We start from the raw sequence: 14,470 nt of genomic DNA, 5'->3' as shown, positions 1-14,470 counted from the left end.
CTACAAAGCTCTGCTTGGCAAGGGTCGCTCGCGGAAGCCACACGCAGTTGGTACCGGGTGCAGGGGCTCCACTTCAACAGAGGCAAGTACAGGCTGCCCAGATTAGAAGTTAGGATTTCCCCATTAGTTAATTACAGTTAAGAAGATAGTGCCTGTTCCCAGTGAACAAGATTGCAAGAGCCAATAGACTGTTAAGAAAGCTTGAAAGTACCTGTTTGTCATCAATAAAAACTTTGTTGGATTTACTTTAAGCATTCTAAAGACTCTGTTTGGGGGAATCTAAGGGCCTTTAATCTGAGGCAGCCCCAGCGTCCCGTTGGGCACACAGAATTTATGTTCTGTCTACAGTCATATGCACAGGCCCAGCATGCGACAGCACACCATCTTAGTTTTTTTCTATACGGCAAAATGGTATATGAAATAAGCAAGTAAGTAAATAAATGTTATACCACTTTGTTTTTTTTAAATGGCATTGATATTCCTTTTTTATTCTCCTGACCATCAGTAATTCACCTTACATATTGTTACTTTACTATATGGAGTTTTGACCATCATTGACAACTGATAACTTTCACTAATAACTGATCCCTGTCTGCCATGAGTCCTATATTCATTGGTTGTCTGCATAGCAGGATTTAGAGGTCACGGGGTGGGGGTGGGGGGGCAGAACAATCAGGTTGTGTTACATACCATGGATACAGGAGAATGCTACATAACAACATATTTAGAATGGGCACAACTGTCACAGTACTTGCAAACCAAGGAATAGCTGAATGCATTTTACTTATATCTCACAGGCAAAGCATTCATCATATTTTCTTCTAAACCATTACACCCTACCAAAGAAACCCACAATTGATAAAATATGTGGAACTGAATTAGAGTGGATACATGACCACAAAACCTGCAACTTGGAGTTTGGTGATACAGTTACCTTCTTTTTTGTCATCTGCCTTTTCTCTCTTGTTATTCTGCCAGCTATAATGAAACTATCACACAAGGGGAATCCTCCTTAGGGACCCAAAATTCCCTTTTGTTTGGGAATTTCCACAGATCATTTAATCAGAAACCATAAACTCTCTTCTCAAGGTGAGTGACTGTCTTTTGGAAACAGTCTGGACATAGCAGTCAGAAATAGTATTATAATAATAATTATATAATACAATAATCCCTATTGCCATTTTCCCTCCCAGGCATTCTAAGTATGTGAATCTCCAGCTCATCCCCTGTTTGGGTATCAGCCAGCACGTCAACGACTTAAATCTAGACATAGTTTTCTAAGATCTACAGAGACACTCGCTGGAACACCTCAGCAAGCGAGAGTCCAAAAGTGGCAGGCTCAAACCCAGCACCTCAACCAATGGCTGATACCAAATGAGAAACTCCCTCCTGGGCACACAGAAGACTGGGCGACTTGGAAGGCGCTGAACAGACTGTGCTCTGGCACCACAAGATGCAGAGCCAACCGTCAGAAATGGGGCTACAAAGTGGAATCCTCGACATGTGAGTGTGGAGAAGAGCAAACCACTGACCACCTGCTGCAATGCAACCTGAGCCCTGCCACATGCACAATGGAGGACCTTCTTGCAGCAACACCGGAGGCACTCCAAGTGGCCAGATACTGGTCAAAGGACATTTAACCAACTACCAAACTCACAAGTTTTGTATTTGTCTGTTTGTTTGCTTTGTTCTGCTAGAAATGTAATATAATGGACTGGTCGCTCTGACACGACAAATAAATAAAGTATGTGAAAATATGACGATGAAATCAATGCACATTTTATTTTGGAAAGCTGTACATTTTCTCAAACTGTGGCTCTCACCAAATGCACAGGTTTTATTGTGCCAACAACAACAAAAGATTGAAGGAACCTTCTGAGTACTTTTTAAATTCCTCCAAATGTTAGCAAAGAGTCAAAAACCCCAATTTCAATCTTGGGTGGAAAACCTTTTAAATCCCACAGTCAGACTTTGCCATTAATGTCTCCTTGTTTTTGTCAGAGGTTTATCATCCTATGAAAAGTATTCTCAACTAATAGAAAAAGAGCAATTTTTTAGAGCCCAAAAATCAGCGAACATTGCATCTGCTTTCAGTGATGGGTTAAATATATACATCGGACCACCAGTATCCACCAGAGTCTGGTTCAAGAGCCCTCCCCATGGATACCAAAATTATAGATGTTCAAGTCCAATTTTTTTTAATGATGGAGCAGAATGACAACCCAAATATAAGATGAGAAACAACAACAACAACAACAACAACAACAACGTATTTATTTATAACCTGGCCTCTCTCCCTGATGGGACTCAGGGCGGCTTCCAAAAACAACTCACATGAATGCCAGAGATAGTTTGAGAGTCTTTGAATTGGCAGAAGGCAAAACCAAGATTTACATTTTGGAGTTTTTGTCCCCAAATATTTTTGATCCATGGTTGGTTGAATCTATGGATGCAAAATCTGTGGCTATGGAGGAACAACTGGATATATTTAATGGTGCCTTGGGTGTTTTAAAGCTAATAAAATTGGTAATTTGCCTAAGATATCTTAGAATGTCTGCTGCAGTACAAACATTAAAACACATATGCCTTCTGGACAAAATACCCACAACACTGATTTACCAGGAAAGAAACTGTTACAAAATCCTAAAGTTGGAAGAGACTACAAGAGCTATTCATTTCGTGTCCAATCCCTTGCCATGAAGGAATAAACAATATTTTTTTCCTTGTTCCACAGGTTAATGGTCAATATGGTTGGTTTCTGTCTTCTCATACTGCTGACCTGTGCTCCAGGTGTGAGCAGTTATGAAACACATAACCAACCCCAATGAAAGTCCATAAAGCTCCAGCTAGATCAGGCCGGTGTTCGCACTGTACCAAAAGAGAAGGTCAGTTGACAACCTGCATCATGGAATGGGCTGCTACACTCATTCTCCTCCTTGTTGTCTTCATTCCTTGCTATCTGCTCATATCATCTAAGAGGAAACAATTGCATAAGGGGACAAAATATCCACAACAAATAAACTGTTACAAAATCCTAAAGTTGGAAGAGACCACAAGAGCTATTCATTTCATGTCCATTCCCATGCCATGAAGGAATAAACAATATTTTTTCCTTGCTCGACAGGTTAATGATAAGTATGATTGGTTTCTGTCTTCTCTTATTGCTGACTTGTGCTCCAGGTCTCAGCAGTTATGAAACAGAAGGCGGTGCCCAACCAACCTCAATAAAACACCAGAAAGCCCCAGCTCAATGAGGCCGGTGTTTGTACTGTGCCAAAAGAGAAGGACAGTTGACAACCTGCACCATGGAATGGGCTGGTACACTCATTCTCCTCCTTGTTGTCATCATTTCTTGCTATCTGCTCATATCATCTAGGAGGAAACAATTGCACAAGGGGAGACTTCCTCCGGGACCCACTCCCCTGCCCCTGATTGGGAATTTCCTGCAAATCAAGCCAGCTGAAACCTTAAAATCTCTTCTCAAGGTATGGACTCTTTTTGGACTCTATCAGACCTTTTATGGGGAAAAAAGACATTTATGTTTAATGATCCGAAAGGATTTATTGTGGAAAGAAGTGCGCTTGGATCAGTGGTAGCTATCTTTATCCTCTTTATCTTTTTCTTTACTTTCTTTGTCTTTCTTCTTTCTTTGTATGTTCTATTGCATGGTTATAATCTGTAACAAAGAAGAACTGAGAAAAATGTCTTTCTAAGGTGAACCCTAAAGTTTTCTAGATATTCTTGCATATATTTCTCTGAACAAAATGTTATCTTCCCTTCCCTCTGTCTCGTAGTGTGTTGTTTATGGTAGGACTCACATCTATGCTAAAGAACACCACACAGTGCAAATGCTATTTTTTGTCTGGATTAGTTTCTAGGATTTGTAGTGTGACACTCCATTAATTTCTATGGCTCTACTCTGTGGAAACCTGGAATTTATAGTTTGGTGAGGGACTTAGAATCATTTGCTAGAGTTCTCTAGTGATCATGATTTAATTGACATGGTATAATGTTATGGGGTCCTGGGGGCTTTAATTTTACAACATCTTTTGCCTCCTCTGCCAGTGACTGCCAGTGTCTCACTAAACTCCTATAAATTCATAGCATGATACTTTCCCACCCCACCACAGCTGGGGAGAGAGAGAGACGTTTGCCTCTTCCCCCGAGTAGAGAACAATTAGGTCCTGTGGTATTACTTTGAATGGGGCGGAGCCAGGCCCACTGCACTGACCTTCCCCCTTATTTATTCTGGAGCCGAGAATCGACCCACCACTCCTGCCCATCAAACAGTATATTAGGATTACCGTTAAGGAGCCAGGAAGGAATTTTTCCCCTCTTATGCTCTAGGAGGATTTTTTAACCAACCCTATACTTTTGCAGGGCAATTAAAGTGGTGTCAAACTGGATGAATTCTATACTGTAGATGACCACACATTCAGGAGAGAATACTAGAGAACTCTTAGGCCAATTCTTGATCAAGTTTCATCTTTCTTCAACTTCTTGCATTCTATTTTCATTATATTTTGAATAGTTTAAGGTCAAGAATTATATTATGAATAAGTCTAGAGATCGGGCCATAAGAAATAGAATACAAATGTTTTACAGTATGTAAATCTAGAAGACTTGTCTCCAAAAGGATTAATATGTGAAAGAAAATCATCCTCATGATGGTGGTGGGAAATGTAACTGTTGTGTTTATGTATGTATGAGCGCATCTATACTGCAGAACACATACATCACTTCAACTGGGATGGCTCAAGCATGTGGAACCAAATCTTCCCATTGGATCACTACTCTGATTAAGTGCTTGTTTAAAATTTTTAAAAAACTTCCACATTAAGATTCAGCATACATTGAAGGGTGCTACCTGACCCCAAATGATGCAGTCATCTACCTCAACGGTCACTGTTAAAACATATTTGTCTACCAAAAAGATTTTGCTACATGTGAAAGGTTGATTTCCCCTACAGCTACGTGAAAAATATGGCCCAGTTTTTACTGTCTATTTTGGGACACGTCCAGTTCTGGTCTTATGTGGACACCAAGCTGTGAAGGAGGCCCTGATAGACAAGGCGGAAGAGTTCAGTGGAAGGACTACCATGCCTTCAATGGTGCCTACCTTCCAAGGATATGGTGAGGCATCACAGTTACGTTTACAATAATGGTTCCATTCATGTTCCTGCTTGCCATGTCATTTATCTCCTTTTGCCTTCAGGAGTGGGTTTTTCCAATGGAGCACGCTGGAAGGAACTGCGCCGGTTCTCCCTCACCGTCTTGAGGAGTTTTGGAATGGGGAAAAAGTCTAGTGAAGAGCGAATACAAGAGGAGGTCCAATTCCTGCTGGAGGAATTTCGGAAGACAAAGGGTAAGAAATAGGCATGGCTAGGTATCGTCGGAACCTTCGTAATTTGGAATAAAGTAAGAAAAATTACCTTTTTGAAGCAACTTTGAAGTTTGTAAGAAAACCGGAAGTCCCTTTGCCCTTCTGAAGCTTTTTCTACCATGTTTGTTATTACTCATGAAGTGAGTTGGAGTTCTCTGGCTCAAGTCAGTGAAGCCAATTTTAAACCAGAGAAAGAAGGAATTTCCTGGCCTCGGCTCAAGCCAGAGAAGCCAGTTTTAAACCAGAGAAGGAAGGAATTTCCTCTGCTTGCTTTCCCCCGCTTCTGGAGTAAAAGAACTACTTTCAAAGTAAAGACCACCCAATGAAACAGGAAATAACATTTTCAAACCATTAACAAAAGGATTCGGAAGTCTTGGAAGTTTCAAAAAGTTTTGAACATTTTTTTCTGTGAAAATCGGAATTGAGTTTAGAATTGAACCACCAGAGCCCCCTACATCTGAAACAAATTTTGAAACGTTTTTTTTTTTTTGATCAACCAAGCCTAGTAAGAAAGGTGGCAAAGACAGACTGAACGAATACCGTTCAATAATAGTACTCTAATCATCAAAGCAAGAGGGACCACAGCCAGGCCTTGTAGTCAAGGGAGGAGAGTTAGGGGTTGAAACCACTCTCAAAAATTTTCACTTAAAAAAAAACCAGGTTAACTCATGATTTTTAACTGGTTAACCACATCCCTATGCTAAGTTTATGAGAGGAAAAAAAATAAAAGACCCTCCAGAACAGCAAGCACTATCTCAACCACATTTTGACAATTTGTTCACACTGTCATTACCTACCTTTTACACTGCAATAGCCGATATAGTGGAAACAAGCAAGTTGTCCCACCCAACTGGCAGGCAAAGCCTAAGTTTGCAACAAACTGAGAAGAAATGTATTCCCTAAAACCAACAAGACAACAGGTCCACTATTACCAAAGTAGAACAATACCAAGTATATATTTCACAGCTTGTACAAGATACAACAAGCAAAAAATCTACAATAAACATTAGTATGTTGTGTTCACAATACTAAATGTCCATCTGTCAGCAGTGCTTTGATTGTGGGGCAGGACTGAATGGCCCTTGGAGGTCTCTTCCTACCCTAGGATTCATTATTACTAATACTATTGTTGTTGTTATTATTATTATTATTAAGCAGACTTTCTCATTTCCATACCACCAGACTGTGCCACAGCAGCGCATGACCGGGTGCAGATATATATATATATATATATATATATATATATATATATATATAGCTGTACCCGGCCACGTGCTGTGGAGGCACAGTCTGGTGGTATGGAAATGAGAAAGTCTGCTCATAGGTGATATTGTGGAATATATAGGTGATGTTGTGGGATAATGTGGTGGAACATGTTGGAATAATAGTATTACTCAGTATAGGTGATATTTCCAAATGCTGTATTTCTTATTCTAATCAACATTTTAAGTTAAATTTGAACACAATTATAGATTTTATGAAGTAGTTTAATTTTTTACTAATTTAATTATCTGTGTCCACTAAAGTCTATTGATGGAGTCTGATTTCTGCAAAAGTGTGTTGACACAGTTTTCAAGTATTCCAACAGATGATGTAGTATTCTTTTGTAACCACAAAATTAGCAATTAAGATTCATATTCAGTTTTTTAAGATTTGAAACTTTGTAACTAAAATAAAAATTGATTTAATTAAGTCTATATAAAATATAGAATGAATAATACTATTTTAATTATTTTGGGCTATGATTAGATCAACCAAGTCTAGTAAGAAAGCCTAGTTGAAAGAACGTTTCAACTCTCCCTCTCCAATATCATTTCTGGTTATGGGCCTGACTACAGCTCCCATTGTATGTTAATTAGTGGACACAGTGTGCATTTGCTCCTGTTCTTGGCACCAGATAGACCTTCTGTGGACTGATTCTTCATTCATTCTCTTTGCTGTGCAGAAAATCCTTTTGATCCTACCTTTTTCTTCAGCCGTGCATTCTCCAACATCATTTGCTCTATTGCTTTTGGGAAGCGTTTTGACTATGAGGACAAAGAATTCCAGGCCCTCGTAGGGATGGTACATAAATTTTTCCGGGAGATCAGCACCTCTTGGGCCCAGGTACTCCTTTTGCAGTAATGCTCAGTTTAAATTATAACAAATCTATTTTTCTTCATTACTCCCCTGAGTTTTTCCTCTTCCTTTCTCACGTACCTAGATGTTCATCTCACACAGGGCCATAGCGAGATTTTTTTCTTTTTTTTTTGGGGGGGGGGGGTGGTAGTGGTTGAAATTTGTCTTAGAGAATCATGATGAGTAGTAATTTAAATAGTATGGTTCATTCTATATTTTATATAGACTTAATTAAATCAATTTAATTTTTGCTTCTAATAGACTTAGCATGGGAATTTGGTTAAACAATTTAAACTCATGAGTAAAGCAGGTTTTTTAAAAATCTGAAATTTGGGAGGGGGTTTGAACCTCTATTACTCCCCCCCCCCCCCCAGCTACCGCTCTGACAATCCTCATGCTCTTGTGATCCCATCGCCTATCCAGGTGCTCTTCCTCTTCTTTTGCTTTCCTACACTTCACCTACAATATTTTTCTTTCTCACAGTTCCATTTCCTGTCCTTACGAAAGTACTCATTCAGCTTTTTTTGTTGCTCATTTTTGTCCCCTGTTCATTTTGCCAAAACCTTCCACAAAACCTCACAACCTCTGAGGATGCTTGCCACAGATGCAGGCGAAACGTCAGGGGAGAATGCTTCTAGAACATGGCCATACAGTCCGAAAAAACTACAACAACCCTTCCTAGCTCCCTTTGTGAAGATCTCATAATTCTTAGTGTGGGAAGCCAAGTCAATTTGTTTTTACTACCAAGATTTTGACCTTCTGAGAAAATAAAGGAGTCAGTCTTGATTCCAGCTTCCCTTTCCTGGCTAGGAACACTTCCCATCTATTGACTGATGATGATACTGTAGTCAGCGAAGAGATTTATATTAAATTTAAAATATAAAACATGTGGTTTCCTTTGCTTGTATGTGTCATATTTAGGTTTCTCAATTCTATGGTCTTGAAGTAGCATTTTCTTTGACTCACAGACACAGTGATAGAACATTTACTTCACTTTCTATCCTGGTTTCACTTTTCCCGGTATATCTATTGTCCCCAAGTCTCTCCAGTTTCTGCCAAAATGATAAAAGATTTGGAAACTGAGTCCTATGAGGATCTCATTAGGGAGTTGAGTATGTCTAGTTTGGAGAAATGAAGGCTGAGCAGGGATATGGTGAGCCAGGTTTAAATATTTGAAAGGAGGGCAAACTTGTTTTCTCATGCTATAGAGACCAGTACACAGAGCAGTCACTTCAAAAGACAGGAAAAAGATTCAATTTAAACATTTCTGACAGTAAAAGCTGTTCAGCAGTGGAATATGCCTCCTCAAAATGTTCTGGAGTCTCCTTCTGTTAAGTTGTGAAATAAAAATAAAAAACCTACAAGTCTGGGTGGTTCTTGGGGTCTCTTCCAACCCGATGATTCTCCAATTTTACATCATGCCCTTCCCCCTGTTATATCTGTTATGTTTTGATGCAAAAAATAAAGAAAACAAAAAGTCATGGCTTCCAAGACTATTTTCATATTTGTAGAACATTAGCTTTTCTATCCCAGGTTCCCTGCTTTTGCTTTTCCATGTCTTGGGACCTCAATCATATACATGAGCCTGCCCCCCCCCCCATCTTGTTCCATTTCACCGGCAATGACCATCACATGGCAGAACGTGACAAGGTGCCCCTGTTCATGTCCCCATGAGACTAGGGAAAAGGTGACTAAGGAAAAGGCATTGATCTTTAACCCATTAGTTAGGGAAAGGGAGAGAGAAACATGACTTACCTTGCTTTGTCGGTGAGGAATTGTTTGTTTGTTTATTTATTTATTTACTGCATTGCATACTGCCTTTCTCAGCCAGAGGTGACTCAAGGCGGTTCACAGTTGGCAGCAATTTGATGCCACAACAAATATCAGAGTAGAGTTAAAAACAATTATAAAACCAATTCAACATTAAAAATGTAATATAAAAGAAACAGTAATATCGATAAAAACAAAATCCTCAGCGTCCCCTTACTGAAATAGTAGTCCAATTGCATTGTCGGTCATCATCTTGCAATCAGGGGCGGCTTAACCCATTACTCAAAGTAAGCATTTGGTATGTATAGTTCACCTGCAATCAAAGAGCATTCTGAACTCCACCAATGATGGAATTGAACCAAATATGGCACACAGAACTCCCACGACAAACAGAAAATATGTATCAGTGATTGGTTGGGGGGGGGGGCAAAATACTGTTTGCTTACCATTGAAAATTACCTAGGGCCACCTCTGCTTGCAATACATCCTTGATTCAAGGATGTATTGCATTACATCTTGCAATACATCCTTGAATCATCTTGCAATACATCCCTCCCACTTCAGGGATCAGTGAGGAGGAACCAAGCCAGTGTCATGTAATGGTGCCCATCCACAAAGATTAGCAAGGGGCCAAAAGTCTCATATGCTAAGGTGACATATTTGCAAATAATATTTGAGGCCACAATAACTCAGCCACTAAACCTGGGAGGCTCACATATTTTTGAGGATGAGTAGGATATATTTGCTTCATCCTATTCAGAACAAAATTGAGGTCTTGGATGTCCCTTTGTTACTAGCACCAAAACTCCTGTTGATGCTTAGATGGAATACAACATCTATCGGTTCAGCATGGTTTCTCTCCTTGTGCAGTTCTATGACATCTATTCCAACTACCTGAATTACATTCCGGGAATCTACAGTAAGATCTATGATGCCATGGACATGAAGCTCTTCATTTCCAAGAAAATCAAGAAGAATCAAGAGACCTTTGACTCCAATTTCCCACGTGACTATATTGATTGCTTTCTCATCCAGATGGAAAAGGTACCTTGTTGGCGCATGAAGGTAGCAGGCATCTACATTAACTGTTAATGCAGTTAATCTTTCTCACTAGGGAAATGCGATAAGAAATCTTTAATCTATCCTACTTGCTTCCAATCAGAGTTGGAATTGTATCATGATGTCTTGTTCTTTCCTGCTTTCAGGAAAAAGACAATCCAAGCAGTGAATTTATTATGAAGAACTTGGAGATCAGCATTCTTAATCTGATCCTCGGAGGAATAGAAACAGGCAGTTTCACCTTGAGATATGGCTTCCTGCTTCTGATGAAATATCCTGAAGTGCAAGGTGTTAATATTATTAACAGTTAGGCCAAAGTGGCAGCTCAAACTTTACAGATGTGATTAATATGCTCTCGCTAAGAACCTTTAATATTTCCTGGGAAATTCTATGGTCATCATCTGGTCAAATTCTATGGTCAAATTTCACTTTAATTTCTCTTCCACATAATCATTGGAGAACGGTCTGCCCCCTGTATCTATGGCTTCTGCATCTATAGATTTAGTTAACAATGACTTGAAAATATTGAGGAAAAAGCAGGCCTTGTTTTGGCTGCATACCAAGTCTTATATTCCCCCACCATTTCACTGATCCTCAGGTTCTCTGCAACTTTGTTTGGCTTTTTATATATGGGATGCCATTTTACACCACTGTCCAAATGTCCTGGATGAAAACTTTGGTGAATACTGAGAGCCCAATGGACTTTAACATGTTTGACAACTACAAAGAGACCCTCCAATAGTTGTTGGTTACAGAAATAACTGGAAAGGAGAGAAATAATTTATGAGGTGCAAGGTATGAGGAAAACTAGTACATGATGGTCTCTCTACAAGAGGAAGTCAGAACCAGGCCATGCAGGTTATTGCTTGGGATGAGATGTCAGTCTTCCTGCAATTAATAGTAAGGGATTTCATGTTCCCCTTTAGTCTCATTGGAAGTAGAATCTCAGTTCCCTTTGAAAGTCAGAAACCCAAGGAGTTAATTATCCTCATATCTTTAACAGAAAAAGTGCATGAGGAAATTGATCGAGTGATTGGCCCTAATCGTGTCCCAAACACTGGGGACCGGCGGCAAATGCCATACACAGATGCCATGATCCACGAAGTGCAAAGATACAGTGATGTAATTCCTATGAATGTGGCCCACATGGTCACTCGTGACACTGAATTCAGAGGATATCATATCCCTAAGGTACAGTAGTGGGGCCACAAGGGTACGAGTAATTGAAGGGATTCATGGGACATTTCACTATGATTCAATCCCACCTATAGGAATAGCTCGTCATTTCTACTACTATACTGCAGATGAGTCATGATGGTATAATTCCAGTCTCTGAACCCATCATACACTGTTCAAAATATTGGAAACAGAATATATATATATATAATAGAATATAGTGGATATTCTGTTATAATGGTGGAATTGCATTTTTAGTAATCTGAGCTCCCAACTCTTTCCTTTCCCAGGGGATGATGGTCTTGCCATTGCTGAGTACTGTCTTGCATGACCCTACTATGTTTAAATACCCCAATGCTTTCAACCCAGAGAACTTCTTGGATGAGTATGGATGCTTCAAGACAAATGATGCCTTTGTGCCTTTTTCCTCAGGTAGAACTCTACGAAAAACTCCAATATTCCGTTTTGTTAGTTAATTTACTTGATATCCCATGCTTGCTTTTGGCGCTTGCTACTGTGGTCTCCTTATTTTCCCACAGCAAACATGCACAAAAATATAGGGGTTAAGAGCTTTGTCATGTACTCTCTGGATTACATTTCACTAGGATATGGAGAGGAGGAGGATTAGATAAGGAGAGATTACTGGTTGAGAACTATTTTGTATTTGGACTCTCCTAGTCCACACCAGCCAAATTGTTTGACTACACAACCCACCCAACCCACCCCCTTTTTTTGAACCGTAGTTGGTTGTTGTAAATTAATGTGCATATTTGTTTAGATTTTATGTTATTATATATTTTTGACTACATGTAGTTTAATTTATTGATGATAGGTTTAATTTATTGATGTTAGGCTTTAATTTGATGTTAGGTTTTAATGTTATTTTCATATGCGGGATTTCTCTGAGATTTTATGTTATTATTTGTTTTATGAAGGCATTGAATGTTTGCCGTTGTTATGTTGGAATCAGACCCGAGTCTCCTCGGGGAGATAGGGCGGAATACAAATAAAGTTTATTATTATTATTATTATATTTCATAATTGTATAACCTTTGTTGACAATTTAATCCTCTTCCATGGGCAAGTATTATTCATGGACTGCACAGTTTGGGGAGAATTTCCTGCACAGAGAAGAAAATTGCTAAAATTTCTCATTGCTCCCTTCATACCCAAAGGAGCGAAAAATTGCATCTCTAGGGATCCAAATCTGTATCAAGATTGGCAAATTTACAAATTATCTTGATTGCCTTTGAATTTAGGGACACCAGACTCAGGTTTCCCCAAATGAACAATTGGGCCATCCAAATACCCATAACAAGGTGGCTGAAATGGTTATTCCAAATGATTGAGATCAACCACAAACCACGAGCAAATTGAATATGAGGGAAATCTTTTAAGACAATGAGATTGCTAGTTGGAGGGAAACACCACACAAACTTGGGGAATTTGCTCAGCAAGTTTAGCAGCTCAGCGGTTTAACCTGCTGCATCACCGGGGGCCAGCCTTTACTTCCTGATAAATTATCATATTTTTCTTTCAGGGAAACGGATCTGTCTGGGTGAATCCTTAGCCCGCATGGAGCTTTTCCTCTTCTTCACCATCATCTTGCAGAATTTCCAATTGAAGTCCCCTGTGCCCCCCGAAGATATTGACCTCACTTTTCAAGAAAGTGGCTTTGCCAACATCCCACCCTTTTACCAGCTCTCCGTCATCCCACGCTGACCCTGAGGTCACTTTGTCCTTCAGCCTGGGACACTTGCAGAAGCTGCATTGACAGACTCCACAAGGAGAAGGAAGGGCACTTCTTCTGTTTTCACACTCATAAACAGAGCTGATTAAAGAAAAATAAATAGATGGCTTTTTATGACTTGTTGCCTTGAGATATTATTGATTTCCTGTCTGGGTAAGAGAGATGCTTTTGACTCATTTTGACTATTTCTTAGAGAAGCATGAGGGGGTGATACCTCTTGAGTTAGGGGTGTGCAACCCGGCTAAACCCCATGCTGTTTTTGGTTTCCGGATTTTGTTGCCCCCCCCCCCCCCCCCGAGATCCATTTTTCGGGAGCCTCCTGAATCCTGGCATGCAAAATTCTGGTTTTTTGAACTGGCAGACAAAATATTTGTTTTTGATCCATGAAGATCCAGCCCAACATCCTCCTGTCATTTTTTTCTTCTCATATCCTTCAGCTAGAACTGGGTTTAAGGCCTGACAGGAGGATGTTAGCACCATTTGTATGGTGTAACAAGAAGCCAAGTGGAGTTGAGTTGGTCTGCAATATCCAGATTTTTAACAACATAGTTGTTTCCCTATGTAAATGCTCCTATATCTCCAACACAACACAATCCAGCATATCTGCAGTGAGATCTAATAGAGGCTTTGACATAGTATACTTCTATATTTAAAGAATTGCATTGTCGTTTAGGATTACATAGCAATCTTGGATCTTCAATCTTATGATTCAAAAAAGTCTTTTATTTGCAGAAACAATGAACTGTGAATCCATATCTCCTATGGACCCAATAGCCACAGCTCTGATTAAACAGGGAGAGAGTTGAGCAAATTTGACTTCTATCTCACAGGCAGAGCAATCAACATTTTTGCTTCTGCATCATTACATTCATCTTTCTTGTCACTTATCTTTCCTATCTTATCATCCTATCAGCTATGATAATCAACTACCAAGTTTGCAAATTTTGTGTTTTGTCTGTTTGTTTGTTTTGTTCTGTTAGGAATGTAATACAATAGTCTGGTTGCCCCTGACACGATAAATAAATCAGCTATGAAGAAACTATCACAGTAGGGGAGGCTCTTGCGGTGTCCCACTCCCCTGCCACTGACACATTTTCTTTTCAACCTATTCTCACACTTGGAAGATCATTGTTCTCAAAGGAATTGGGTGCTCATGTGCTCTGAGAGTGGCATGGGATATATTCCTTAGCCCTCGTCCTCAAATGACCAGCACT

At 39.6% G+C, this 14,470-nt stretch overlaps 1 protein-coding gene across 1 annotated transcript; it reads left to right on the top strand.

Annotated features, from left to right (window-relative positions):
* Positions 1-3,264: 3,264 nt before the first annotated feature.
* On the top strand, positions 3,265-13,358 carry LOC132780074 (cytochrome P450 2G1-like). The gene is made up of 9 exons (XM_067462019.1): positions 3,265-3,485; positions 4,971-5,133; positions 5,216-5,365; positions 7,329-7,489; positions 10,142-10,315; positions 10,477-10,618; positions 11,334-11,521; positions 11,797-11,938; positions 13,047-13,358. Exons 1-9 carry the CDS (start codon positions 3,306-3,308, stop codon positions 13,226-13,228), a joined length of 1,482 nt encoding a protein of 493 aa, XP_067318120.1. The 5' UTR covers positions 3,265-3,305; the 3' UTR covers positions 13,229-13,358.
* Positions 13,359-14,470: the final 1,112 nt, after the last annotated feature.

Source organism: Anolis sagrei, chromosome Y (genome assembly GCF_037176765.1).
Source record: "Anolis sagrei isolate rAnoSag1 chromosome Y, rAnoSag1.mat, whole genome shotgun sequence".
In the NCBI taxonomy this organism is placed as follows: Eukaryota; Metazoa; Chordata; class Lepidosauria; order Squamata; family Dactyloidae; genus Anolis; species Anolis sagrei.
The sequence above is the reverse complement of the archived record's forward strand: the minus strand, read 5'-3'. Positions and strand labels throughout refer to the sequence as shown.

Coding starts and splice junctions, on each gene's coding strand:
- LOC132780074 (XM_067462019.1), top strand. CDS start 3,306: ATGGAATGGGCTGGTACACTCATTCTCCTCCTTGTTGTCATCATTTCT. Junction 5,366..7,328: donor GGAATTTCGGAAGACAAAGG/GTAAGAAATAGG, acceptor TTTGCTGTGCAG/AAAATCCTTTTGATCCTACC. Junction 11,939..13,046: donor CTTTGTGCCTTTTTCCTCAG/GTAGAACTCTAC, acceptor TTTTTCTTTCAG/GGAAACGGATCTGTCTGGGT.